Source organism: Amblyraja radiata, chromosome 4 (assembly GCF_010909765.2).
Source record: "Amblyraja radiata isolate CabotCenter1 chromosome 4, sAmbRad1.1.pri, whole genome shotgun sequence".
Taxonomy (NCBI): domain Eukaryota; kingdom Metazoa; phylum Chordata; class Chondrichthyes; order Rajiformes; family Rajidae; genus Amblyraja; species Amblyraja radiata.
In genome coordinates this window covers 119923479-119951119 of record NC_045959.1, presented here as the reverse complement: position 1 = coordinate 119951119, position 27641 = coordinate 119923479, and the positions used below count along the sequence as shown (strand labels likewise).

At 45.1% G+C, this 27641-nt stretch overlaps 1 protein-coding gene across 1 annotated transcript in view; it reads right to left on the bottom strand.

Annotated features, from left to right (window-relative positions):
• The window catches only part of oxsr1 (oxidative stress responsive kinase 1), a 114987-nt gene that overhangs the window by 69179 nt on the left and 18167 nt on the right, over positions 1-27641 (bottom strand). Inside the window, exons 3-4 of the mRNA XM_033020427.1 lie at positions 15947-16061; positions 3449-3557 (exon numbers count right to left, since the gene is read on the bottom strand). Of these exons, the coding sequence (XP_032876318.1) occupies positions 3449-3557; positions 15947-16061 (224 nt within the window). The remainder of the gene's footprint in view (positions 1-3448; positions 3558-15946; positions 16062-27641) is intronic.

Sequence of the window (27641 nt, the reverse complement as noted above, 5' to 3'; positions counted from 1 at the left end):
TCAGATGGATTTAGTCAGATTTAATGCCAACTAGATTCAGTGAACCTTTTAGATCAGGAACAACTACTTTCCCTCCGTTATCAGGTTTCTGAACGGTCCTTCCATAAGCTAGGGTACTGTCCGATTCATCTCTACCCCATTGTGGACATTGGACTTTGTCTGTGGAACTGATGCTCTACAATGCTGAGAACTATATTCTGCACTCTGTATCTTCCCCTTTGCTATAATTACTGGACTCGTTTAAAGTAAAGTAAAGTAAAGTAAAGTAAAGTAAAGTAAAGTAAAGTAGCCTTTATTGTCATTCAGACCTTGCGGTCTGAACGAAATTTTGTTGCCTTGCAGTCCTACATATAGTAAAAAATGGCAAAAACACACACAAATTAACATCCACCACCGTGAGTTGAATACTCCTCACTGTGATGGAAGGCAAAAGTCTTAAGTTTTTGTCTCTTTCCTTCTTATTCTCCCTCTGCGCCGAGGCGATCCAGGCTTCCGATGTTGTGACCCCGCCGGGCGATGGTAAGTAATGTCAGTCCCGCGGCTGAATCCAAGCTCCGCGAACGGGCCGGTTCAGCTCCGCGGCCCGGGGTGGTCGAAGCCGCCGAAGCTGCGGCCCTCCAGTCCAGAGGACACAGCTGTTGTCGCGGGAGCTCCGCAGAACAGGTCACCAACCTGCGAGCTCCCGACGATGTCGTCCACCGGGCCCGCGGCCGGTCCTCCGAGGTCGGATCGCTGCTGCCGCTGCCGCTGCCCGCTCCGAGGTCTGGTGGCTGCTGCCGCAGTCGCTGCCCGCACCGGGGTCGGGTCGCCGCAGCTGCTGCCTGCACCGAGTTCGGGTCGCCACTGCCGCTGCCCGCACCGGGGTCGGGTCGCCACTGCCGCAGCCCGCACCGGGGTCGGGTCGCCACTGCCGCAGCCCGCACCGGGGTCGGGTCGCCACTGCCGCTGCCCGCGCCGGGGTCGGGTCGCCACTGCCGCTGCCCGCACCGGGGTCGGGTCGCCACTGCCGCTGCCCGCTCCGGGGTCGGGTCGCCACTGCCGCTGCCCGCTCCAGGGTCGGGTCGCCACTGCCGCAGCTCCGAGGCCGCCAGCTCCACTATTAGGCCTCGGCGCAGGCGGAGACGGAGACGGGGGATACGACAAGAGAAGTCGCATCCCCCCGAAATAAGAGACCAAAATCATGCTTACTCCCCCCCACCCACACACAATAAACCAAAAATGAACTCAAACAGGACAAAAGAACACAAAAAATAAAATAAAAAGACGGACTGCAGGCGAGCCGCAGCTGCTAAGGCAGCGCCGCCATCTTGATAAGTGATCAAGTGAAGACTATATCTATGTATGGTGGACAAAAATGCTGGAGAAACTCAGCAGGTGAGGCAGCATCTATGGAGCGAAGGAATAGGTGACGTTTCGGGAAACTCAGCGGGTGAGGCAGCATCCATGGAGTGAAGGAATAGGTGACGTTTCGGGTCGAGACCCTTCCGGGTCTCAACCCGAAATGTCGCCTATTCCTTCTCTCCATATATACTGCCTCACCCGCTGAGTTTCTCCAGCATTTTTATCTACCTTCGATTTTTCCAGCATCTGCAGTTCCTTCTTAAACATATCTATGTATGGTGTATTGTTGAAGGTGTAAGGTTGAATAAGTTAGGTCTTTATTCTCTGGAGCGCAGAAGGTTAAGGGGGGACTTGATAGAGGTCTTTAAAATGATGAGAGGGATAGACAGAGTTGATGTGGATCAGCTTTTCCCTTTGAGAAAAGGGAAGATTCAAACAAGAGGACATGACTTCAGAATTAAGGGACAAGTTTAGGGGTAACATGAGGGGGAACTTCTTTACTCAGAGAGTGGTAGTGGTGTGGAATGAGCTTCCAGTGGAAGTGGTGGCGGCAGGTTCGTTGGTATCATTTAAAAATAAATTGGATAGGCATATGGATGAGAAGGGAATGGAGGGTTATGGTATGAGTGCAGGCAGGTGGGACTAAGGGAAAAAAGTTGTTCGGCACGGACTTGTAGGGCCGAGATGGCCTGTTTCCGTGCTGTAATTGTTATATGGTTATATGGTTATTTGATCTGTTTGGATAGCATGTAAAAATCTTTTCACTTTCACATACAACAATAATAAACCTAAACCTAATTTATGTGAACAGTAAATTACACTGAATTGGAATAAATGTATTAATAATCATAGCAAAATATCAACCACAATTTTGCAATCAGCAGGCAAAGTGGAATCTTTCTGACCACTAAGGTTCACCGATTCTAGTTGGCATTAAATTGGACTAAAACCACATGAATGGACTTGATGCTACAAGTGTGATTCACACAGTGAAGGCAGAGTTGAAATAAACATTTCACATCTAGAGTCAATTCTTGAGTGCAGTGTAGGTTCACAAGGTTAATTCCCGGGATAGCGGGACTGTCATATGCTGAGTGAATGGAGCGGCTGGGCTTGTACACTCTGGAGTTTAGAAGGATGAGAGGAGATCTTATTGAAACATATAAGATTATTAAGGGTTTGGACATGCTCGAGGCAGGAAACATGTTCCCGATGTTGGGGGAGTCCAGAACCAGGGGCCACAGTTTATGAATAAGGGGCAAGCCATTTAGAACGGAGACGAGGAAACACTTTTTCTCACAGAGAGTTGTGAGTCTGTGGAATTCTCTGCCTCAGAGGGCGGTGGAGGCTGGTTTTCTGGATACTTTCAAGAGAGAGCTAGATAGGGCTCTTAAAGATAGCGGAGTTAGGGGATATAGGGAGAAGGCAGGAACGGGGTACTGATTGGGATGATCAGCCATGATCACATTGAATGGTGGTGCTGGCTCGAAGGGTCGAATGGCCTACTCCTGCGCCTATTGTCTATTGAGAACGAGTTACGAAGTCACAAGAGAAGCAGTTAAAGGCTGGCACTCACGCATCTATGTACCAAGGTACAGAGAAAAGCTTTGTCTCACATGCTATAGAAACAGGTGAGATACTGTCCTTCAAGGGAAGATTGGTATAGGTTTAGTATCGACACTTTGCGCGCTTCCCTGGCAAATCATGTAATGTGATCAGAACAGAATTAAACCCTTTGGACATCATCTGCTGCACCATTCGTTCGTGGCTGATCTATCTCTCTCTCTCCTAACCCCATTCTCCTGCCTTCTCCCCAAAACCCCTGACACCCGCACTAAACCAAGCCTTGCATGAATACATAGGTAGTGCAAAACAACCAGAGTGCAAAATATAGTGTTACAGTCCCCTTCAATGTGCTGCAAGAAAGAGGGGGAAGAATGGTATGTTATCCATGCTATCACAAGCTGTGGCTGAGGCTTCCCTCCTACACAACGCCAAGATCAAGGGAAGCAGACTGTCACATGTAAAGCCGGCCTGATCAGCGTCTACGGCACTTTGGACGAGTGACCTTCCTAAATGCAAAGGTTTTGAGATTGCAAACACTCACCACCACTGAGCAACTTCATCACCAACCAGAGCTCATCCTTCACCACAAACGAGGTGTAGTACGACACAATGTTTCTGTGGTGGCACTGACTCATTGCTTGAATTTCTTTCTGTGAAGAGAACACAGGAGCATAATTCACTGGAAACAATAGGTGCAGGAGTAGGCCATTCAGCCCTTCGAGCCAGCACCGCCATTCAATGTGATCATGGCTGATCATCCCCAATCAGTACCCCGTTCCTGCCTTCTCCCCATATCCCCCGACTCCACTATCTTTAAGGTCCCTTAAGAAAGTATCCAGAGAACCAGCCTCCACCGCTCTCTGAGGCAGAGAATTCCAGACTCACAGCTCTGTGTGAAAAAGTGTTTCCTTGTCTCAGATCTAAATGGCTTATCCCTTATTCTTTGGGTTGGGAGCCTACTTCAGACTGACCCGCTGAGTTCTTCCCGTACCGTGTTCTGAATAAAATGAAAAGCTTATCTACTTTCAGGGCTTTACAAAGCTGAGGTGGATTAGAAGGGGAAAAGGCATTTAAAATGGCAAACACAGATTGCTGTACCATAAATATTTATTAATTTGGGGCTTATATTTATTATGGGGGCTATATGTGGCAATATATATATAAATCTGCTAATCAACAATGATGTTGCAGGCTTCAGTTCAAGTGCGTCTTCCGAATAACTTTTCGTATGCTGACTGTCACAATGCAAGCGCTGGATGCCAACATCAACTTGTATTAGTGACCAGGATACAATATCTGTCTGTGGTAACCAGCTCTCCGCTGCATCCTGTTGCCTGAGTATTGCTCAAACATTACACCAGTAGCCAAGGTGCAGCTTCCCAAATTGGAGTATGGATTTTATGCCCGTACTCGCTGGAGTTTAGAAGAATGGGGGGGGGGGGGGGGGGGGGGGGGGGGGGGACGACACACACCTCATATACAGAATAGTGAAAGGCTTGGATAGAGTTGATGTGGAGAGGGTGTTGCCATTGGTGAGAGAGTCTAGAACTGGAGTTTGTAGCCTCAGAAATAAAGGACGCTCTTTTAGGCAGATGAGGAGAAATGTCTTTAGACAGAGGGTGGTGAATCTGTGGAATTCTTTGCCAAAGGCATTTTTAAGGTAGATAGATAGATAGATAGATTCTTGATTAATACGGGTGTCAGAGGTTATGGCGAGAAGGCAGGAGAATGAGGTTAGGAGAGAGAGAGATAGATCAGCCATGATTGAATGGCGGAGTAGACTGGATGGGCCGAATGGCCTACGTTTATTCATATTCCTTATGACCTTATAACACCCAGAAGACGGCATAGTGGCACAACGGTAGAATTGCTGCCTTACAGCTGCCCAGGTTTGATCCCGACTATGGGCGCTGTCTGTATGGAGTTTGCACGTTCTCCCCGTGACCAGCGTGGGTTTTCTCCGAGATCTTCGGTTTCCTCCCACACGCCAAAGTAGTACAGGTTTGGAGGGTAATTGGCTTTATATAAGTGTAAATTGTCCCTAGTGTGTGCAGGATAGTGTTAATGTGCGGGGATCGCTGGTCGGTGCGGACGCTAAGGGCCTTTTTCAGCTCTGTATCTTTAAACTAATCTAAAGACAAAAACCCTCCACCAACCCACCCTCACTGTACTACACCACTGACATTGAATTGAAGGGGAAGAGAACGTGGTAAGCAGAGATCATTTATTTTTCAAGGTAGACAAAAATGCTGGAGAAACTCAGCGGGTGAGGCAGCATCTATGGAGCGAAGGAATAGGTGACGTTTCGGGTCGAGATCCTTTTTCAGACTGATGTGGGGGTGGGGAGGGCGGGAAGGAGAAAAGAAGAAGCAGAGACAGTGGGCTGTGGGAGAGCTGGTAAGGGGAGGGGAAGGAGGGAGAAAGCAAGGACTACCTGAAATTGGACAAGTCACTGTTCATACCGCTGGGGTGTAAACATTTATTTTTGTAGAGCGACCTTGCAGCAAAGGCAGATTTTAATGCCTTCAAAGCATAGCTTTAATGATTTAAGGAAAATAATATTTGTAGACCAAAAGCTCAGACATGGCATAAACACATGCAGAGTCAGACAAATGATGCGTCACTTCTCATTGTGAGACTTGGACTACCTACAATCGACACCCCAAGCAAACGCGCACAAACACATCTCTGCAAAATCTATATCCACTGCAGGGATAAACAAACCAACAGATCTTTACATTTTATTTCTGAAAAATGAACATGGGAAAGCAGTTTGAAAAGCAGACTTAAGCAGAACAAGTTATCACTAATTAAACTGCAGTTCAATTACTAAATAGCTGCATCCAGTGGGGACTACAGAGTCTACAGAGGAATGGCAAGAGGTCAGTTTTATTTAAAGACTTCTCCAGGATATGTTGAATAATAAAATTAAGTGGCACACCAATTAATGTATTTGAAGTTTAAATAAGCTACTGGGAGCAGTATAAATTAGACAATAGGTGCAAGAGCAGGCCATTCGGCCCTTCAAGCAAGCACCGCCATTCAATGTGATCATGGCTGATCATCCCCAATCGGTACGCCGTTCCTGCCTTCTCCCCATATCCCCTGACTCCGCTATCTTTAAGAGCCCTATCTAGCTCTCTCTTGAAAGTATAAAGAGAACCGGCCTCCACCGCCCTCTGAGGCAGAGAATTCCACAGACTCACAACTCTCTGCGAGAAAAAGTGTTTATTCATCTACATACTAAATGGCTTACCCCTATTCTTAAACTGAGGCCCCTGGTTCTGGACTCCCCCAACATCGGGAACATGTGTCCTGCCTCTAGCGTGTCCAAACCCTTAATAATCTTATATGTTTCAATAAGATCTCCTCTCATCCTTCTAAACTCCAGAGTGTACAAGCCCAGCCGCTCCATTCTCTCAGCATATGACAGTCCCGCCATCCCGGAAATTAAATTTGATTCTTAAATATAGGACCTTACACATCTAGGCCAAACTATCCATACTGTGATATTCCAGAATGTTATTAAGCCATTATATGTGGTATTCTACTGTTACAAAATCACAGGCATAATAGCTCAGCCAAAAAATCTGAACTCAATATTCAACAAGATTATTTTATGGAGACACAAGGTAATTGTAAATAGGCAACAAATGCTGTATTAACCCAGTGGGACAGGCAGCATCTCTGGAGAGACGGAATGGTGATGTTTCGGGAGGGATTCTTCTTCAGACTGAGAGTCAGGGAAGAGGGAGACAGAGATAAGGAAAGGTAAGGTGTAAAAACACAAATCAAAGTGAAATGTAGAATGGTTCAGTTAGGTGAGGGGAAGGGACATACAACCAGTAAAATTAGTCAGATGGACAAACTAGTTTGGAGAACTAGGGTGGGGGAAGGATAAAGAAAGAGGGAAAGCAAGGCATACTTGAAGTTAGAGAAGTCAATGTTCATATCGCTGGGGTGTAAACTGCCCAAGCGAAATACGAGGTGCTGCTCCTCCAATTTGTGCTGGGCCTCATTCTGACAATGGAGGAGGCCCAGGACAGAAATGTCAGCGTGGGAATGGGAGGGGTAGTTAAAGTGTTTGGCAACAGGGAGATCAGGTAGGCCTAGGTGGATTGAGCAGAGGTGTTGGAGGAACTGCAGACGCTGGTTTACCAAAAACAAACGGTGCTGGAGTGCCCGTGTTCTCCAGAGATGCTGCCTGACCCGCTGGGTTACTCCAGCACTCTGTGAAACGTCACCTATCCATGTTCTCCACAGATGCTGCCTGACCCGCTGAGTTACTCCAGCACTCTGTGAAACGTCACCTATCCATGTTCTCCACAGATGCTGCCTGACCCGCTGAGTTACTCCAGCATTTTGTGCCTGTAAACCAGCATCTGCAGTTCCTTCCTGCACTGGATCTCCACCCCACTCAGTCCCCCCCTGACTTTGGCCTCCCATCCTGTTCAGAATCCAGATAAGCACCAAAACACAGGGCTGAGGACCAAAAGGTGTGGCCACATAATTTAAGACATCGTGTCCACCCATGAAGCAAACAGATTCCCTGGCACAGTTCAGGCATCTCATGACCCTACACTAACTTTTGTGACATTGTTTTTAAGAATTCACAGTTCGAAAACTGGCAGCAACATATTCACTTCAGCTTTCCTAGAAAACCCTCGCAACAACGTAAGTATTTTTGAAGCACGTGCTAAAGCAACAATAGTATTGGTTAATAGACAAAAAATGCTGGAAAAACTCAGCGGGCGAGGCAGCATCCATGGAGAGAAGGAGTTGGAAACGTTTTGGGGTGAGACCCTTCTTCAGTTTGAAGAAGGGTCTTGACCCGAAATGTCGCCTATTCCTTCTCTCCATGGATGCTGCCTCACCTGCTGAGTTTTTCCAGCATTTGTAATCTACTTTCGATTTTTCCAGCATCTGCAGTTCCTTCTTAAACAATGGTATTGTTTAGATAGACATCAAATACTAGAGTTACTCAGCGGGTCAGGCAGCATCTCTGGAGAAAATGCTGCCAGATCCAGAGTTGCTCCAGCATTTTGTGTCTACCTTTGGTATAAACCAGCTTTTGCAGTTCCTTTTTATTAGTAGTTTAGTTCAGGTTAGTTTAGATATACAGCCCGGAAACAGGTCCTTCGGCCCACCGGGTCTGCACCGACCAGCGATCCCCACACATTGACACTATCCTACACCCACTAGGGACAATTTTTACATTTACCAAGCCAATCCTGTTCATCTTTGGAGTGTGGGAGGAAACCGAAGATCTCGGAGAAAACCCACGCAGGGAGAACGTGCAAACTCCGTACAGACAGCACGCGTAGTCGGGATAGAACCCGGGTCTCCGGCGCTGCATTCGCTGTAAGGCAGCAACTCTACCGCTGCCCAACCGTGACCGCCAAGTAGTGTTCTTTATTGTCAAAGAGGGCGGCACGGCGTTGTTGCTGACTTGTAGCGCTAGAGACCCAGACGACAGGCGCTGTCTGTATGGAGTTTGTACGCTCTCCCCATCACCCCGTGGGGTTTCCCCGGGTGCCTCCCACATTCCAAAGACGTGCAGCTTTGTAGGGTCATTTGCTGAAGTGAAGATTGCAAATTCTCCCTGGTGTGTAAGATAGTGTTGGTGTGCGGGTGATTGCTGGTCGGCCCCAACTCTATGGGGGGACGATATCGACACGGTCACAGAGAGAACGTGCAAACCCCACTTACGTACACGAGGTTGGGATCGAACCCGAGCCTCTGGCACTGCAAGGCAGCAGCTCTACCAGCTGTGCCACTGAAATTTGCAAACACAGAAACACCAAGCAGGTATAAAATATTAAAATAGTGCCTCAATTGCTGAACATTTCCTTAATTTTTTTTAAATTTGAAAAATGGAACCAGAGAAGCAGCACTCCATCCAGTCTGAAGAAGTGTCTCGACCTGAAACGTCGCCTATTTCCTGTGCTCCATAGATGCTGCCTCACCCAGTGTGTTTCTCCAGCATTTTTGTCTACCTTCGATTTTCCAGCATGCAGTTACATAGAAACATAGAATATAGGTGCAGGAGTAGGCCATTCAGCCCTTCGAGCCTGCACCGCCATTCAATATGATCATGGCTGATCATCCAACTCAGTATCCCGTACCTGCCTTCTCTCCATACCCCCTGATCCCTTTAGCCACAAGGGCCACATTTAACTCCCTCTTAAATATAGCCAATGAACTGTGGCCTCAACTACCTTCTGTGGCAGAGAGTTCCAGAGATTCACCACTCTCTGTGTGAAAAATGTTTTTCTCATCTCAGTCCAAAAAGATTTCCCCCTTATCCTTAAACTGTGACCCCTTGTTCTGGACTTCCCCAACATCGGGAACAATCTTCCTGCATCTAGCCTGTCCAACCCATTAAGTTCCTTCTCAAACTCCATCCAGCAAGCCTCAGTTAGACGCAACTAACTCAACATAATCCACACCAAACTTTTTACAACTGCTTGCAGGATCCCCAACAGCTGAGCGTGGGAAGTCTGTAATTCTACAGCTGAGACCTATCAATAGCATTCTGAACAGATTATTTTTATAGCACATTTCCTTATACCCAAGGATTAGAAAGGTTTTATGGATGGGCTGCAGACGACATTCCTGAAGGTACAAAGTATGATTATTGCAGGTCCTTATGTGGTGTTTTTATCTTGGGACGGCCCAGTGGCGTAGCGAGTACATCTGCTGCCTCAGAGCTCCAGCCCTGACCACCAGTGTCTTCTGTAGAGTTTGCACACTGTCCCTGTGACCACCCTTCAGGGCAATAAATTGCCTTAGCGGTCATTTTTTTTTCCCCTCATGGGGATGAGGAATTGAAGGGAAGGTGGGGTAGATAGGGGAACAGAATTGCTCTGTGAGTCAGCATTAACCCGACAAGCAAAAATGTTTAAGAAAGAACTGCAGATGCTGGAAAAATCGAAGGTAGACAAAAATGCGGGAGAAACTCAGCGGGTGAGGCAGCATCTATGGAGCAAAGGAATAGGTGACGTTTCGGGTCGAGACCCGGAAGGGTCTCGACCCGAAACGTCACCTATTCCTTTGCTCCATAGATGATGCCTCACCCGCTGAGTTTCCCGAAACGTCTATGGTAGCCTACTGTCTCCGCCTCTTCCTTTCTTCTTCACGCCCCCCCCCACATCAGTCTGAAGAAGAGTCACGACCTGAAACGTCACCTGTTCCTTCGCTCCATAGATGCTGCCTCACCCGCTGAGTTTCTCCAGCATTTTTGTCTACCTTCGACAAGCAAAAATGGTCTGTTATTGGTTTTTGAAATACGGAAATACTGAACGATGAAAAATTATTTGGAAAAAAAAATCCAAACCTCAAATACAAGAGGTCATAGTTTCAGGATGAGAGGGACAAACTTTTAAAAGAGTTGTGTGGGGCAAGTTTGTTTCTTATCCAGAAGATGGCGAGCGCATGGATCGCGTTGCCAGGGGTGGTGTTGGTGGCAGATACGATAGTAGCATCTTAGAGACTTTTGGATAGGGACATGGATAAGCAGAGAATGGAGGGATATGGATCACGTGCAGGCAGATAAGATTTGATCTTGGCCTCATTTTCGGCACAGACATTGTGGGCCGAAGGGCCTGAAACTGTGCAGTCCTGTTCTACATATTAATGCCATCATCACGGCTGCGATACTAGCTTTCTCACCTCAGAAACACAGTAAATAGGTGCAGGAGTAGGCCATTCGTCCCTTCAAGCCAGCACTGCCATTCAATGTGATCATGGCTGATCATCCCCTGATGTCCACAGTCTACCTGATATCCCTTGATTCCGTTAGCCCAAAGAGCTAAATCTAACTCTCTCTTGAAAACACCCATTGAATTGGCCTCCGCTGCCTTCTGTGGCAGAGAATTCCACAGACTCACAACTCCCTCCTTCATTTGCTTTATCTTTTGGGAGCACGTATGTAAGGTCCAACATCGCCGACTCCTCCCATTTAAATTTAAAGACTAACGCAGTCTTTGCGATCACTCATAATTACTCCTCCATTTTGAACCGATACAGGCAAAGGATGTGTGAGTTGGTGGGTAGATGCAAAATGCTGGAGTAACTCAGCGGGACAGGCAGCATCTCTGGAGAGAAGGAACGGGTGGCGTTGCAGGTTGAGACCCTTCTTCAGAAGGAAGGTGTCGAGCTGAAACGTCACCCATTCCTTCTCTCCCGAGATGCTGCCTGTCCCTCTGAGTTACTCCAGCATTTTGCGTCTACCTTCAATTTAAACCAGCATCTGCAGTTCTTTCCTAAACTGAGTTGGCGGGGTTGTTGCAAAGAAAGGACCTAGGGCAAATTCTGGGAAACATTAGACGCGTTGGTATGGGCACAGTTTGAGATGCTTTGGCTATCAGTGGACACGGAAGGATTGTATCAGCCATGTATCATCTTATTCCAATGGTGGAGGGAATTAAAAAAGTAACCATTGAAAAGGCTTCCAACAAAATAACAGTTTAATTTAATTTGGCTATTGCGGAAAAAAAGCATTTATAATGAAGTGAAATGTAGTCAAGTCAATTCCTTCCCTCCAGGGTTGCTGCCTGAGTTAAACCAGCATTTTGTGTCTATCTTCAATTTAAACCAGCAAGTGCAGTTCCTTCCTTCAAATTAAATTACAGCATTTATGTTGAACACAGCACGAGAATAACTCATCGGATCTGGCAGCATCACCTTTATTTGACCAGGTTCAAAAATTAACAAACACTCAAAAAAGTGCAAGATCACACATATGGAAATGGAAACACATTGAACTGATTCATGAGACCCTGGGAATCTCATTATACCCTGACTTTCATCCACATTATGCCCTGAAAATCTATGTTCACATATCAATAGATGATAAATCAAAATGGTGTGGAAACATGCTTAAACTAGCACAAGGCAAGTTAAAGTAAGATAGACACAAAAAAAGCTGGAGTAACTCAGCGGGTCAGGCAGCATCTCTGGAGAGAAGGAATGGGTGACGATTCACAGAGTGCTGGAGTAACTCAGCAGGTCAGGCAGCATCTGTGGAGAGAAGGAATGGGTGATGTTTCGGGTCGAGACCCTTCTTCAGACTAAAGTATCTTCCCTTGTTTCCTCAATGTAGGAGATTTTGATTAATCTTTTACTATATTAATATTAAATAGGCTTCAACTGCCTTTTTAAAACGTCATGAAATTCATGCAGTTTCCTTCAAACACACTCAAATTTTAGTTTCAGATCTTTGTACCGATTCCAAAGCTTGAAAGATTTATTTGTGTCTGCAATTTGACTTGTTGACCCATGTTTCTCAGCTGTGGGGCTCAGCACTCCAAAGAATTCCACATATCTTTTTTCCAAGTACACTCTGATTATCAGTATTGTTTTTTTCTCTCTCGGAGGGGAAACCTCTGGTATCTATATTTCATTCAAGATTCTCTGAGCGCTCTTTTCTCATAACAATAGCCAATAGACAATAGGTGCAGGCGTAGGCCATTTGACCCTTCGAGCCAGCAGCGCCATTCAATGTGATCATGGCTGATCATCCCCAATCAGTACCCCGTTCCTGCCTTCTCCACATATCCCCTGACTCCGCTACTTTTAAGAGCCCTATCTAGCTCTCTCTTGAAAGTATCCAGAGAACCCGCTTCAACCGTCCTCTGAGGCAGAGAATTCCACAGACTCACCACTGTGAGAAAAAGTGTTTCCTCGTCTCCGTTCTAAATGGCTAAATCCTTTTTCTTAAACTGTGGCCCCTGGTTCTGGACTCCCCCAACATAGGGAACATGTTTCCTGCCTCTAGCAGCTCTACCAGCCACTGTACCCCCTTGCTTGGAACACATTTAAAACGATATTAACGATTTAGACAGGGGAAATTTGTCAGGCTTTACCCTATAGCAGCTCCTTACTATATGTTCTGTGTATGGTGTGGAACATGATATTAAATATAATGCTAGCAAGAGTGCTGTTACGATCTGTAGAACCAAAGAGGATAAATGTCTAAAATTTCCTGATTTTAAGTTGTCTGACAATAATCTTGGTGTCTGTAATAAGGTAAAATATCTAGGGCATATTATTACAGAACAAATGCCAGATGATGAGGATATTTATAGGCAACGACACATGTTGTATGTACAGGCGAATATTCTCTTGCGTAAATTTGGTGCGTGTGCAGATGTGGTGAAGATGTCGCTATTTAGAGCATACTGCACACCACTCTACACTGCGCACCTGTGGTCAAACTATGGAAAGACAAGTTTGCAGAGACTAAAGGTGGCATATAATGATGCCATGAGAACACTGCATCGGAAACTAAGGAAACCTAGATGGTGTAGTGCCAGTAATATGTTTGTGGCTGCAGGAGTCAGTACTTTAGAAGCTATCCTAAGAAATCACATGTATAAATTCATTTGCAGGATAAATGACTAAAAATGTAATTATTGTGGCCTTGTCAAACATAAGGGTTAGCACCACACGCTACGAATCCCAGTTGTGGAGACACTGGTATCGTTGCCTCGTTGTAGGACATTGATCATTCTTGTAATCTGGATTTTTAACTTATGTATTGTGTTTTTTTATTTAAAAAAATATATAATTTATGATGCTTTTATAAGCGATATACTAAGATTTTATATTACTTTATGATATTTTTTTAATATGCAATGCATTTTTTATGTAATGTTGCCCCTTATCTGGACCTCGAGTCCGAAATAAAGTTTATTATTATTATTATTATAATAAATTAAATGTAATATCTCCAAGTTTGAGGATGACACAAGCTGGGTGGCAGTGTGAGCTGCGATGAGGATGCTATGAGGCTGCAGGGTGACTTAGACAGGTTGGGTGAGTGGGCAGATGCACGGCAGATGCTGTATAATGTGATTAAATGTGAGGTTATCAACTTTGGTGGCAAGAACAGGAAGGCAGATTATTATCTAAATGATGTCAGATTAGGAAAAGGGGAGGTGCAACAAGACCTGGGTGTACTTGTACATCAGTCACTGAAAGTAAGCATGCAGGTACAGCAGGCAGTGAAGAAAGCTAATGGCATGTTGGCCTTCATTGCGAGAGGACGTGAGTTCAGGAACAAAGAGGTCCTCCTGGGCCAGTTGTACAGGGACCTGGTGAGACCGCATCTGGGGTCTTGTGTGCAATTTTGGTCTCCTAAATTGAGGAAGGACATCCTTGCTATTGAGGGAGTGCAGCGTGGGTTCACTCCCTCAATAGCAAGAATGGGTCAACTGGGCTTGTATTCACTGGAGTTTAGAAGGATGAGAGGCTATCTTATAGAAACATATAAAATTCTTAAGGGATTGGACAGGCCAGATGCAGGAAAAATTTCCCCGATATTGGGGGAGTCCAGAATCAGGGATCACAGTTTAAGAATAAGGGGTTGGCCATTTAGGACCAAGATGAGGAAACAATCAGTTCATTTGCCCAGAAAGTTGTGAATCTGTGGAATTCTCTGCCACAGAAGGTAGTGAAGGCCAATTCACTGAATGTTTTCAAGCGAGTGTTAGATTTAGCTCTTGGGGCTAATGGAATCAAGGGATATGGGGAGAAAGCAGGAACGTGGTACTGATTTTGGATGATCAGCCATGATCATATTGAATGGCGGTGCTATCTCGATTGGCCGAATGGCCTACTCTTGCACCTACTTTCCATGTTTCTTCTATGCCATACATGGCCAAATCATTCAGAATAAACTACCTGGGTATTTCAAATCTGGAATTTCCATATTTGGTCAATTGTATCACCACTATAAACACAAAATTGTCTTCTACTGATTGGTAGAATTGATCTACTTTGCACTTTATCATCTCAATGTGGAAATCCAAAAAGGTGAAGTATTCTGAAAATGCACAACACTGGGAACGATCAGTTCATTTGTTAGCAACAGGTTAGTTCGTAACACATGTTTGTTTATAAGCATGTTGCCAGGACTCTTGGTTTCTTGGTCCTCCAAAATATTCAAAATGGAATTTAAACTGGAGGTGGTGGAGAGAAGACTTAAGCCAGAAAGGGTTTTTGGGAAGAAAGCTACCTTAAATTTAGTTGTATCTGGTTGGGTAACTATGGTAGGGTGAAGATTATTCCATGCTTTAATTGTGCAGGAGCCTGAGCTGTAGGGAGAGGTTGAGTAGGCTGGGACTCTATCCCTTGGAGTGTAGGGGGATAAGGGGTGATCTTATAGATGTGCATAGATCGGGCAAATGCACAGAGTCTCCAGCCCAGAGTTGGGAAATTGGGAACCAGGGGACATTGGTTCAAGGTGAAGGGGAAAAGAATTAATAGGAATCCAAGGTGGTGTGGCGGCCCCTGGGGGGGTAGGCCACTCCTTGGATCATCCCCCTCGCCGATTGAGGGACAGGGGCGTTGGTCTGCAACGGGGTTTCCAGACGACCCTGGGTTTAGTGCTCTCGAGGTGTGTGTGGGGTGTACTCTCGCTGTTGGGATTAAAAGACTACTGTTTGAACCCGCCTGGCGTCTGGTCTTTTCCTGACCTTGACCAGGCCACTGCAGTGGTAACCTTTTCCACACAAAGGGTGGTGGGTGTATGGAACAAGCTGCCAGAGGAAGAAATTGAGGCTGGGACTATCCCAACGTTTAAGAAATAGGTCTATGGATAGGACAGCTTTGTAGGGCAGGCAGGTGTGACTAGTGTAGCTGGGACACTGTTGGCCGGTGTGGTCAAGTGGGACCAAAGAGCAAGTTTCCACACTGTATCACTCTATGACTCTACAAAAGCTGAGGTTTATTCCAGATCTTAATTTCCTGAATATGCCATGGTGCAAGATAATATTTCCAGCACTTTCTGCTCTTTTTTGTTTGTACATTCTGTGAACACTTTAGTTGTGAGCAAAGTTTTTTTTTTAAATACACAAAATGTTGGTATAACTCAGCAGCTCAGGAAGCATCCCTGGAGGACATTGTCAGGTGGCGTTTTGGGTCGGGACTCTTCTCCAGTAGATAGGCTTTTATCAGCTACATTGACAAATGTCCTAAACAAGCCGACCCTTTTCAGACCTCCCCCTAGCAGAGTGGAAACCCTTCATTACGTTACCAGGAGTTCATCCATGCTGGTCTGACATTTCTCCAGATTGATGCGTTTGATTGCAACTCGTTCCTTCTTTGGGATGCAGTAGGCAGCCTGAACCACCGCTGTAGCTCCACTACCTGCAACAAGAAAAAACAAAAGGCATTGGTTTCAGACCCTGAACAATTGTTTCACAAGACTAGTCCCATTTGCTTAACGAGCTACATCCAGTTCCCAACCCAGCATTTCTCATCTCCATTGGCCCATGTCTGTTTTGTCCCATTTTGTCCATTCATCGTAACTGATGTGGAGGAAGGAACAGCGGAAGCTGGCTTACACCGAAGATAGACAAAATCCTGGAGTAACTCAGCGGGACAGGCAGCATCTCCGGAGCGAAGGAATGGGTGACGTTTCGGGTGGAGATGTCTGAAGAAGGGTCTCGAGCCGAAACGTCACCCATTCCTTCGCATCAGTTACTCCAACATTTTGTGTCTATCTTCATCATAACTGATGGCTTGTCAATAATTCCTGCAAATACCCATTACATCCGCAATACTGTAAAAGCAGTAGTCTGTGACACAGAAGCACAGTAGCAGGAAGGTTATGGTAGGACAAGCCCGCTACCCCACACCTTCCCTCAACTTGCTGCCTGCCTGACAGGGTCTAAACTGGCATTAAAAGCTCAGGGATCAGACTGAAAAACCAGAGACTGGAGAAGCTGCAGGTGAGTGTCCAGACCCAAGACTGCACTCAATAGACAAGACAATAGACAATAGGTGCAGGAGTAGGCCATTCGGCCCTTCGAGCCAGCACTGCCATTCAATGTGATCATGGCTGATCATCCACAATCAGTACCCCGTTCCTGCCTTCTCCCCATATCCCCTGACTCCGCTATCTTTAAGAGCCCTATCTAGCTCTCTCTTGAAAGTATCCAGAGAACCGGCCTCCACGCCCTCTGAGGCAGAGAATTCCACAGACTCACAACTCTGTGAGAAAAATTCTGTAGAGACTACCTCACTGTGAAGCAATTCTGTACAAATCAGATTTCCACAGACTCACCACTCTCTGTGAGAAAAAGTGTTTCCTCGTCTCCGTTCTAAACTCCTTATTCTTAAACTGTGGCCCCTGATTCTGGACTCTCCCAACATCGGGAACATGTTTCCTGCCTCTAGCGTGTCCAAACCCTTAACAATCTTATTTGCTTCAATGAGATACCCTCTCATCCTTCTAAACTCCAGAGTGGCACCATGGCACCAGTGGGGACAGGTCCGTCACTGAGGAATAGTGACATAGTCTGGCATCTATGATTTTATGAATCAATCATTTCAAGAACATTTTCAAATAATACAGTTTTACCCGCAATTTTTAAACGGCAGGGAAATAAACACCAGTTTGAACTCTAGAACCAAGAATACTATCACTATTTTTTTGCCCTATAGGGGAGTGCTAATCTGGCTGCCAAAATATTTTGGGCATGAATTACCAATTCCATTTAACTGCGTTGCGATGATAGTTTAATAAAATTTGCCACTTTATAAAAAAAAACAAAAAAATCTTGATTTCATTCAGAATGTGCTTAAAGGAAAACCCAAGAGCCAGGGTATTATGCCGCAGTGCAAGAAATGTCTCCTGATAATGGGAATAAACACTCGACCTAACCACGACCCATCTACATCTTGTGAACCTGAGGGTGTTTTGATTCCTCAACATGACAGAATTCCAGACGGTAACTTTCAACTTCTAACCAGCCTTAGCACTGAAGCCATATGTTAAGAAGTAGGACAGACGCTGCCCTCGCATGTCCTGCAGCTTTGATTCTCAGCACATATGCTTTAAAAAGAAAGTAATCCAAACCCGAGCCCTATAGTTTGACGACATGAGAGATTGCAGATGCTGGAACCTTGAACACAAGATTGCTGGAGGAGTTGTGGATGGGGAGGGTATAGATCGGCAATGTTTCAGGTTGAGACCCTCCTGAATCAGGGTGAAGCAGAATCCTCCCCTGATGCTGTGTGAGCCGCTGAGTTCCTCCGGCACATTGTGTTTTGTCCAAGGATTTGTCATTGTTTCGTTGCCCGACACAGATCTACCTGACATGTAGAAGTTCAAGAGAGTATTGGTCCACATACCAAATCTCCTTCATTTTCTAAGGAAGTGGACTAACAGCGGCTGTCAACTTTGGGGCAGCACGGTGGTGCAGCGGTCAAGTTGTTGCCTTATAGACACTTGGATTGGATCCTGACTACAGGCACTATCTGTACGGAGTTCGCACACTTTCCCGGAGACTGCGTGGGTATTGTCCGGGGGCTCCAATCTCCACCCACAATCCAGAGACTCGCAGGAGTGTCGATTATTTGGCTTCAAAGTCAAAGTCAAAATCAAAGTCAATTTTATTCGTCACATGCACCAAGGTGCAGTGAAATGAATTTGCCAGCAGCGATACACTTAAAAAGAACACACAATACGCAATAAGTGTCAACAGAAAGGCACAAAGTTCAGCCAGTCCTCCTCCTTTGTTCACCCGTGGTTGGGGCCATGAACCCTCCGTAGTCGCCGCTACAGGCCCTCTCGTCGGGATGATTGAAACTCCAGCGTCTGGACGGTCAAACACACTCCGCGGCTTGGAGGTCCCGAATCGGCGCTTTCTTACCGGCTTCAAGATGTTATAAGCCGCAGGCCGGCGGTCGGAGCTCTTCTCTGGCGATCCCCGTAAAGCTTCTGTAAATTGACCCCAATGTGTAGGATAGAGCTAGTGAACGGGGTGATCATTGGTCGGCAGAGTGATGCGACGGGACCGTTTCCATGCTGTATCGCTTTTCTGAGCTGCTCAGTTTTAAAGGCGCTCCATATCATGCAGCCAGAGATCGTGGCAACAAGCTCAACAGTGGTCACCAACCATTGAGCCAAAGTGCAGCATGAGCAGGAAGCAACATTTATCCTATTTTTCACCACCCCCATCTCTCCATTGCCATCGGGAGGACGGTACAGCAGCTTGAAATCTGGAACATCCAGGTTCAGGAACAGAGTCTTCCCCACAGCCATCAGGCCATTAAACACAACATCAAACAAACTCAGAACAATAACAGTCTATTATTACTATTGCACTTTATCTGTTTAATTATTGTGTATATATATATATAGTATATAGACACACTGAACTTTTATCTCCTGTTCTGTATTACGTTTACATGTTCTGTTGTGCTGCAGCAAGCAAGAATTTCATTGTCCTATCTGGGACACATGACAATAAAACTCTTGACTCTCTTGGCTAATGTCTCAAAAACAGCAGATTCTGCACAGTGGAAAAGAAGCAGCTCTACAGGGTCCGCATCATACCACCTTCTGTAGCATGGCACACAATGCTTTTCAGCAATTCCTGACCCTGCTTGGACTTTTGGTATGAAAGGGATGATATTGATTTACCACAGTTCTGCATTTCAGCATCTATTTTAGAAGACAATGTAGAATAGTACAGGTAAACACAAAATGCTGGAGTAACTCAGCGGGACAGGCAGCATCTCTGGAGAGAAGGAATGTGCGACGTTTCGTGTCGAGACCCTTCTTCAGACTGATGTCAGGGGAGTGGGCGGGACAGAGATAGAATGTAGTCGGAAGCAGCAAGACTGGTGGGAGAACTGGGAAGGGGAGGGGATGGAGAGAGAGGGATAGCAAGGGCTACTTGAAGTTAGAGAAGTCAATGTTCATACCGCTGGAGTGTAAGCTACCCAAGCAAAATATGAAGTGTTTTCCAGGGAGCGCTCTCTTCTGCCACACATCTACTTTAAACTTTACCCCATTCACTGTAAACCTACACCTTCCAGTATTTGATATTTCCATCCTGGGAAAAAGGTTCTGACTATCTACTCTATCTATGCCCCTCATAATTTTATCAGGTCTCCCTTCAATCTCCGGTGTTCCAGGGAGAACAAGCCCTCTCTGCAATCAAGCTCAATTCTTCTACTTTGTATATTCACTTACATTACAATCTCAACCAAGTGTAAAAATTGACATCAAGATTCAGTTGGCTAAAGATCACAAGGACCACTTCTCTCCAGATGATATCCACCTTCACCCCACAGAGGGCCATAAAAGGAGGACAGAAACAAAAGGTAGAAGGGAGATAAGCAAAACAAACCTCAAAGCTTAATGCGAGGAGCATTCATAATAAGGTGGATGAATTGAGTGCGCAGTTAGTAATTAAGGAATATGATATAGTTGGAATTACGGAGACATGGCTCCAGGGCAATGGTTCTTAACCTGGGGGTCGTGCGTTTGGGGCTTTGCTGGGGGTCATGAAGGGGACACAAATATATCAATTTGTTGAGCCCATGTTTAGGAATCTAACAAAGGTACATACCACATACAGTATTTTGCTCGCATATGCGCGTACTGGTGCCAAAAAAGGTTAAGAACCACTGCTCCAGGGTGACCAAGGCTGACAGCTAAATGTGCAGGGGTATTCAATATTCAGGAAGGATAGACAGAAAGGAAGAGGAGGTGGGGTGGCATAGATGGTTAAAGAGGAGATTAATGCAATAGCAAGGAGAGACATTAACTTAGATGCTGTAGAATCGGTATGGGTAGAACTGCCAAGGGCAGAAAACACTTGTTGGAGTTGTGTACAGACCACCAAACAGCTGTAGGGAGGTTGAAGATAGCATCAAGCAAGAAATTAGGGATGCATATCGCAAAGGCACAGCAGTTATCATGGGTGACTTTAATCTACATAGAGATTGGGCCAACCAAATTGGGAACAGTGCTGAGGAGGATTTCCGGGGAGTGTATACGGGATGGTTTTTTAAACCAATATGTAGAGGAACCGACTAGAGGGCAGGCCATCCTAGACTGGGTATTGTGTAATGAGGAAGGATTAGTCAGCGATCTTGTTGTGCAAAGCCCCTTGGGCAACAGTGACCACAATATGGTAGAATTCTACATTAGGATGGAGAGTGACACGGTTAATTCAGAGACGAGTGCCCTGAATTTAAAGAAAGGAGACTTTGAAGGTATAAGACAGGAATTGGCTAGGATAGCCTGGCAAATGATACGTAAAAGGTTGACGGTGGAGATGCAATGGTAAAGATTTAAAGACCGCATGGACGAACTCCAAAAATTGTTCACCCCCATCTGGCGAAATACAATGGGGAAGACGGCTCAACCGTGGCTAACGGGGGAAATCAAGGATAGTGTTAAATCTAAGGAAGAGGCATATAAAATGGCCAGAGGAAGCAGCAAACCGGAGAACAGGGAGAAATGTAGAATACAACAGAGGAGGACCAAGGGATTAATTAAAAGGGGGGGTAGGGGTGGAAGAGCATGAAAGAAAGCTTGCGGGGAATATAAAAACTGATTGTAAAAGTTTCTTTAGATATGTAAAGAGGAAAAGATTAGTGAAGACAAATGTAGGTCCCTTACAATCAGAGGAAACAAGGAAATGGCAGATCAGTTGAACGATACTCTGGTTCTGTCTTCACTAAGGAAGACACAAACAATCTCCCAGAAATACATGGGGAAAGAGGATCTAGTGAGAGGGAGGATCTGAAGGGAATCCACATTAGTCAGGAAATTATGTTAGGTAAACTGTTGGGGCTGAAGGCAGATAAATCCCCAGGGCCTGATGGTCTGCATCCCAGAGTACTCAAGGAGGTGGCCCTAGAAATCGTGGATGCATTGGTGATCATTCTCCAATATTCTCTCGATTCTGGATCAGTTCCTGTGGACTGGAGGGTAGCCAATGTAACTCCACCTTTTAAGAAAGGAGGGGGAGAGAAAACAGGGGAATTATAGACCAGTTAGTCTTACATCCGTAGTGGGGAAGTTGCTGGAGTCAATTATTGAAGATGTTATAGCAGCGCATTTGGAAAGCAGTGACAGGATCGGTCACTTCATCTCATGAAGGTGAAATCATGCTTGACTGATCTTCAGAAATTTTCTTAGGATGTACCAAGTAGAATGGATAAGAGAGAGCCAGTGGATGTGGTGTATCTGGACTTACAAAAAAAAAAAAAAACCTTTGACAAGGTCCCACACAAGAGATTAGTGGGCAAAATTAGAGCACATGGTCTTGGGGGTTGGGTATTGACATGGATAGAGAACTGGTTGGCAGACAGGAAGCAAAGAGTAGGAATTAACGGGTCCTTTTCCGAATGGCAGGCAGTGACAAGTGGGGTGCCGCAAGGCTCAGTGCTGGGACCCCAGTTATTTACAATATATATATTAACGATTTAGACGAGACAATTAAATGTGACATCTCCAAGTTTGCGGATGACACAAAGTTAGGTGGCAGTGTGAGCTGCGATGAGGATGCTATGAGGCTGCATGGTGACATGGATAGGTTGGGTGAGTGGGCAGATGCACGGCAGATGCTGTATAATGTGGATAAATGTGAGGTTATCCACTTTGGTGGCAAGCACATGAAGGCAGATTATTATCTGAATGGTGTCAGATTAGGAAAAGGGGAGGCGCAACAAGACCTGGATGTGCTTGTACATCAGTCACAGAAAGTCAGCATGCAGGTACAGCAGGCAGCGAATAAAGCTAATGGCATGTAGGCCTTCATTGTGAGAGGATTTGAGTTTAGGAGCAAGGTGGTTCCACTCCAGCTGTACAGGGCCCTGGTGAGAACGCACCTGGAGTATTGTGTGCAATTTTGGTCTCCTAATTTGAGGAAGGAATTTGAGGAAGGAGTGCAGCGTAGGTTTACCAGATTAATTCCAGGGATGGCGGGACTGACATATAATGAAAGAATGAGTCAACTGGGCTTGTATTAATTGGAATTTAGACAGATGAGAAGCGATCTCATAGAAACATATAAAATTCTTAGAGGAATGGACAGACATGTCGGCTTGCAGGAAAAATGTTCCCGATGTTGGGGGAGTCCAGAACCAGGGGTCACAGTTTATGAATAAGGGGTAGGTCATTTAGGACTGAGATGAGGAAAAACATTTTCACCCAGTTGTGAATCTGTGCAATTCTCTGCCACAGCAGGCAGTGAAGGCCAATTCATTGGAAGTTTTCAAGAAAGTTAGATTTAGCTCTTAGTGCTAAAGGAATCAAGGGATATGGGGAGAAAGCAGGAACGGGGTACTGATTTTAGATGATCAGCTATGATCATATTGGCTCGAAATAGACTACTCTTGCACCTATTTTCTATGTTTTTTTCTATGTATTACCAACATGTACACAAATGGTTTCCTTCCATCTTAAAATTGAATTTCTTTACTTTAGTCTTTCCATTCTCAACAGGACTAAACACACCCATTTGGTGAGACTTTTTACCCTTAATACTAATAAATTCAAAAATGTATTGTGTTACATTCTCCTCAAGGTCATTGAAGTACCCCTAACCTACAACAACATGTATAAAAAACCTTTAGTTATAATATTGGACATTGTTGAGTGATGAAGATGACAAGGTGAGACAAACCCTGAGCTGAGAGGCAGCAAATGCAATGCACAATTTGACAATAATCAGGCAATGTGTTTCAATACCACAATCATATTCTTGAAAAATCCAACATAAAAATTAGAAAAAGACAATGCAGATTGCTGTTCAACCCAACACATTGATGCTTGCTCTTTCAATGAGCTCATTGATGAATGAATGAATGAATGAACAAGTTTATTGGCCAAGTATTCACATACAAGGAATTTGCCTTTGATGCTCCGCCCGCAAGTGACAACATGACACACACACAGTGACCTGTATTCTATACCCATTACATAATCCAAGGGTCAAGAGTTGAGTATTTAATTGTCATACGTGCCAGCAATGGAACAATGAAATTCTTACTGGCTGCAGCTTAATCAATACTGCCACTAATAGCCATAAAAGTCAAAACTGGTCCACTGTACAAAGCAAAGAGTCCATTCGAAGATCATAGTTGTTGAGGTGTTAAAAAGCCTTGGACCTGGAGATCACGATTTTCAGGCTCCTGCACCTTGTTCCCAATGGTAACAGCAAGATGAGAGCGTGGTCAGGGTGGTGTGGGTCTGATCATATTAGAAACATAGAAAATAGGTGCAGGAGGAGGCCATTCGGCCCTTCGAGCCAGCACCGCCATTCATTGTGATCATGGCTGATCGTCCCCAATCAATAACCCGTGCCTGCCTTCTCCCCATATCCCTTGATTCCACTAGCCCCTGGAGCTCTATCTAACTCTCTCTTAAATCCATCCAGTGACTTGCCCTCCACTACCCTCAGTGGCAGGGAATCCCACAAATTCACAACACTCTGGGTGAAAAAGTTTTTTCTCACCTCAGTCTTAAATGGCCTCCCCTTTATTCTAAGACTGTGGCCCCTGGTTCTGGACTCGCCCAACATTGGGAACATGTTTCCTGCATCTAGCTTGTCCAGTCCTTTTATTGGCTGCCTTTTTGGAGTAGCGCCTCCTATACATTCATTCAACGGTGGGGAGGTCAGTACCTGTGATGGACCGGGCATTCCGATTCAGAAATTTCAATTTGTCAACATGGTTCAGCAATTCTTAAATCAAATAGACAAAAATGAATGAAAATCCAAAATGGCCCGCAAGAACAATTCACTCAATTGCTTAATTGAAATGAGTGCCCAAAGCAAACCTTAATTTCTCTCAAACATTATGGCCCCTGTCAGCTCAAATGGAGACACACACTAACATTGATGAATACTTTATCAACATTTCCAATGGAATAATAATTAACGTCCAAATTAAGTACCAAATTAAAAGGATTATAAAGATAATTTAGAGAGAACGATGGGAACTCACTGATGTGGAAGGGAAGATATAATATGCCTGGATATACAATCAGTCTGATGAAGGGTCTCAACCCGAAACATCGCCTATTCCTTCGCTCCATAGATGGTGCCTCACCCGCTGAGTTTCTCCAGCATTTTTGTCTACCTTCGATTTTTCCAGCATCTGCAGTTCCTTCTTAAACGTATACCTGGACAGGTCACTGCTATTAAATAAGAATTTGGCAGGTCAAGGGACGTTTTCAGAAAACACCAAGGCAACCAAAGTTCGCACTTAAGGGCCTGTCCCATTTGGACGACCTAATGCGCGAGTTCTGGCGAGTTTGCCCTCGACTCATACTCGCAGCATAGTCGACACGAGGTCCTAGGAGGTCTTTGTAACTCTCCTTCATGCTCAAGAGTAGTCCCCGCGTACTCGAGGCCTCAGCTAGGTCAAGGCGTTTTTTTCAATACGTTAACAAATGCCCGCGAGTAAAAAAAGGTCGCCATGGAAAAAAAAATCGATATTTTGTTTACTCGTAGGTTTAGTCGTAGTCGGTCGTGGTAGGTCAGCATGCTATTCGTAGGTAGTCGAAGGTAGTCGTAGATAGTCTTCAGCATAGTCGAAGGGAGGTCGTCTTCACTCTCCACTATTCGATGTCCAATTTTCCAAAAGTTAGTCGTAGCTGGTCGAAGCTAGTCTTCTACATAGTCAAAGGAGGTTTTCAACATGTCATTTTTTTAAAAACTCTTCTAAACTCGCCAATGAAGTCGCCCAAGTGGGACAGCCCCTTAAAGCTCCATTCCAACATACGACTGAACTTCATGATGGTGTCAATAATATTTGACACTGCAGACACTGGCTCATTACTTTAAAAACTACAGATGGGTCTCGACTCGAAACGTCACCCATTCCTTCTATCCAGAGATGCTGCCTGTCCCACTGAGTTATTCCAGCACTTTGTGTCTATCTTCAGTTTAAACCAGCATCATCTGCAGTTCCTTCCCACACTTTTAAAACTGCTGCAGATTGAGCAAATGGATGTTTTAGACATGTATAAGAACTGAAGTGTCAACACTGCAGAACTGTGTGAAATACTCTACCCACCTTTGCAAGTAAACACTAATTATGTGTCATTTCACACTTCAGTGCTTCATTGCCTCACTGAGAAGGGAGTTAGCTCTCAATAGTTTAGTAAATTTACATGTTCAAGGCATGCACATATTTCTGATATCAATCAGGGTATTCTTGCCCACATTTGGCTCAAAAAACGTCCAAAATAAAACCAAACATCCAGATGTATGTGTGCTGCGGTTTTATACCAACAATTATATTTAAATGAAGATAGATACAAAAAGCTGAAGTGACTCAGCAAGTCTGGCAGCATCTCTGGGGAAAAGGAGTAGGTGATGTCTCAAGTCGAGACCCTTCATCAAACTGAATCAGAGGAAAGGGAAATGGGAGATATGGAAGGTAAATAGAACAAATGAATGAAAGATATGCAAAAAGCAACGATGATCAAGGGAAGGTGGAGCCCACAACGGTCCATTGTTGGCTGTGGGGTAAATGATAACGAGTTAAACAGTGAAACTCAACAGGACGACGGTGAAACTAGTACGATGACTCGGGTGAGGGAGGGACAGGGAGAAACAGTTATTTGAAGTTAGAGAAATGATTGTAAGATTCAGCAGCTGTGGCAGGGCTGACACTCCATAACTTTCTACAAGGCAAGCACAAGTGGCAGCTCACCAGACAGACAGCGAGGCATCACTCCCAGACGAGCTCAATGCTCTCTACGCATGCTTCAAAGGGAGAACACTGACGTGCCATCTCCGGCCACCTTAGCTAACAGGGGTATGTATGGTCATCTCAGTCACCAAGGCCAACCGGAAGACCCTTCATGAAGGTGAAACTCAAAGCACCTGGACCTGATGCAAGCTCAAAACCTGAGTGGAGCTAATGGTTATGAGTTTTTTTTTGCAGATTTCTTCATTACTAAAGTCTGATGCTCTCACCACATGTTAAATGGGCATCAATAGTACTGGTGCCCAGAAGAGCAATGTCTCAATGATCAGCAGCACTAACGTCTGTGGTGATAAAGTGACCCAAATACAGATAGCTACTATACTGCCAGGACAATGAGCCTTTATGGCATACAGTGCGTTATGATCAGAGTTCAGGAAACCAGAGTGTTGCAGTAATCTGGGCTGTGAAGAGAAATAAAACCAAGAAGTAACTTGTGGGAGTGGTATACAGGCTTCCTGAAACAGTGCGGTAGTAGAATATTAACTGGCAGAAAGGTTTGTGTTTAATCTATGTGACTGACACTTTCACATGGTGTCAAAAGTGTAACTGAGACTTTTACATGGTGTCAGAGGTGGGATCTGAACCCATGCCTCCGATAAAAGTGTGACTGACGCTTTTACAATCTACTCGGAGAATGGAAAAATCAGATTGGCAAAGGTAGTCGAGTGCTTGTAATGTCTTTTGCGATAGATCCTTGGAGATGCATTTCCTGAGCCAACCACAAAGCATTTTACACTCGATCTAATGTAGGGCAGATTCATAGCGAGGACACGTGGGTTGCATCGCAGCCTGGCTCAGCAACTCAAACGCCCGGGAACAAAGATTACAAAAAGTGGAGGACACGGCCTAGTCTATCACAGGTACAGATCTCCTTACCATTGAAGGAATCTACAGGAGGCACTTCTTCACAAAGGCAGCCAGCATTAAAGTCCCACCTACCCTGGCCACTCTTATTTCACTCCTGCCATCAGGATGATATAGAAGTCTGAAAACTGACGTCCAGGTTCAAGAACAGCTTCCTCCCACCAACAATAAGGGTTTTGAACAGTAACTAAACTACAAACTGCCTTGGATGCACTCATGACTTTGTAGTTTAGCACCACATTTGTTTTAATTTGGTTTTTTAATTATGCTATCCACTGTAAGAATTTCATTGCTCTGTGACAATTAAACGCTCTTGACTCTTAATTTATAAGCTAGGT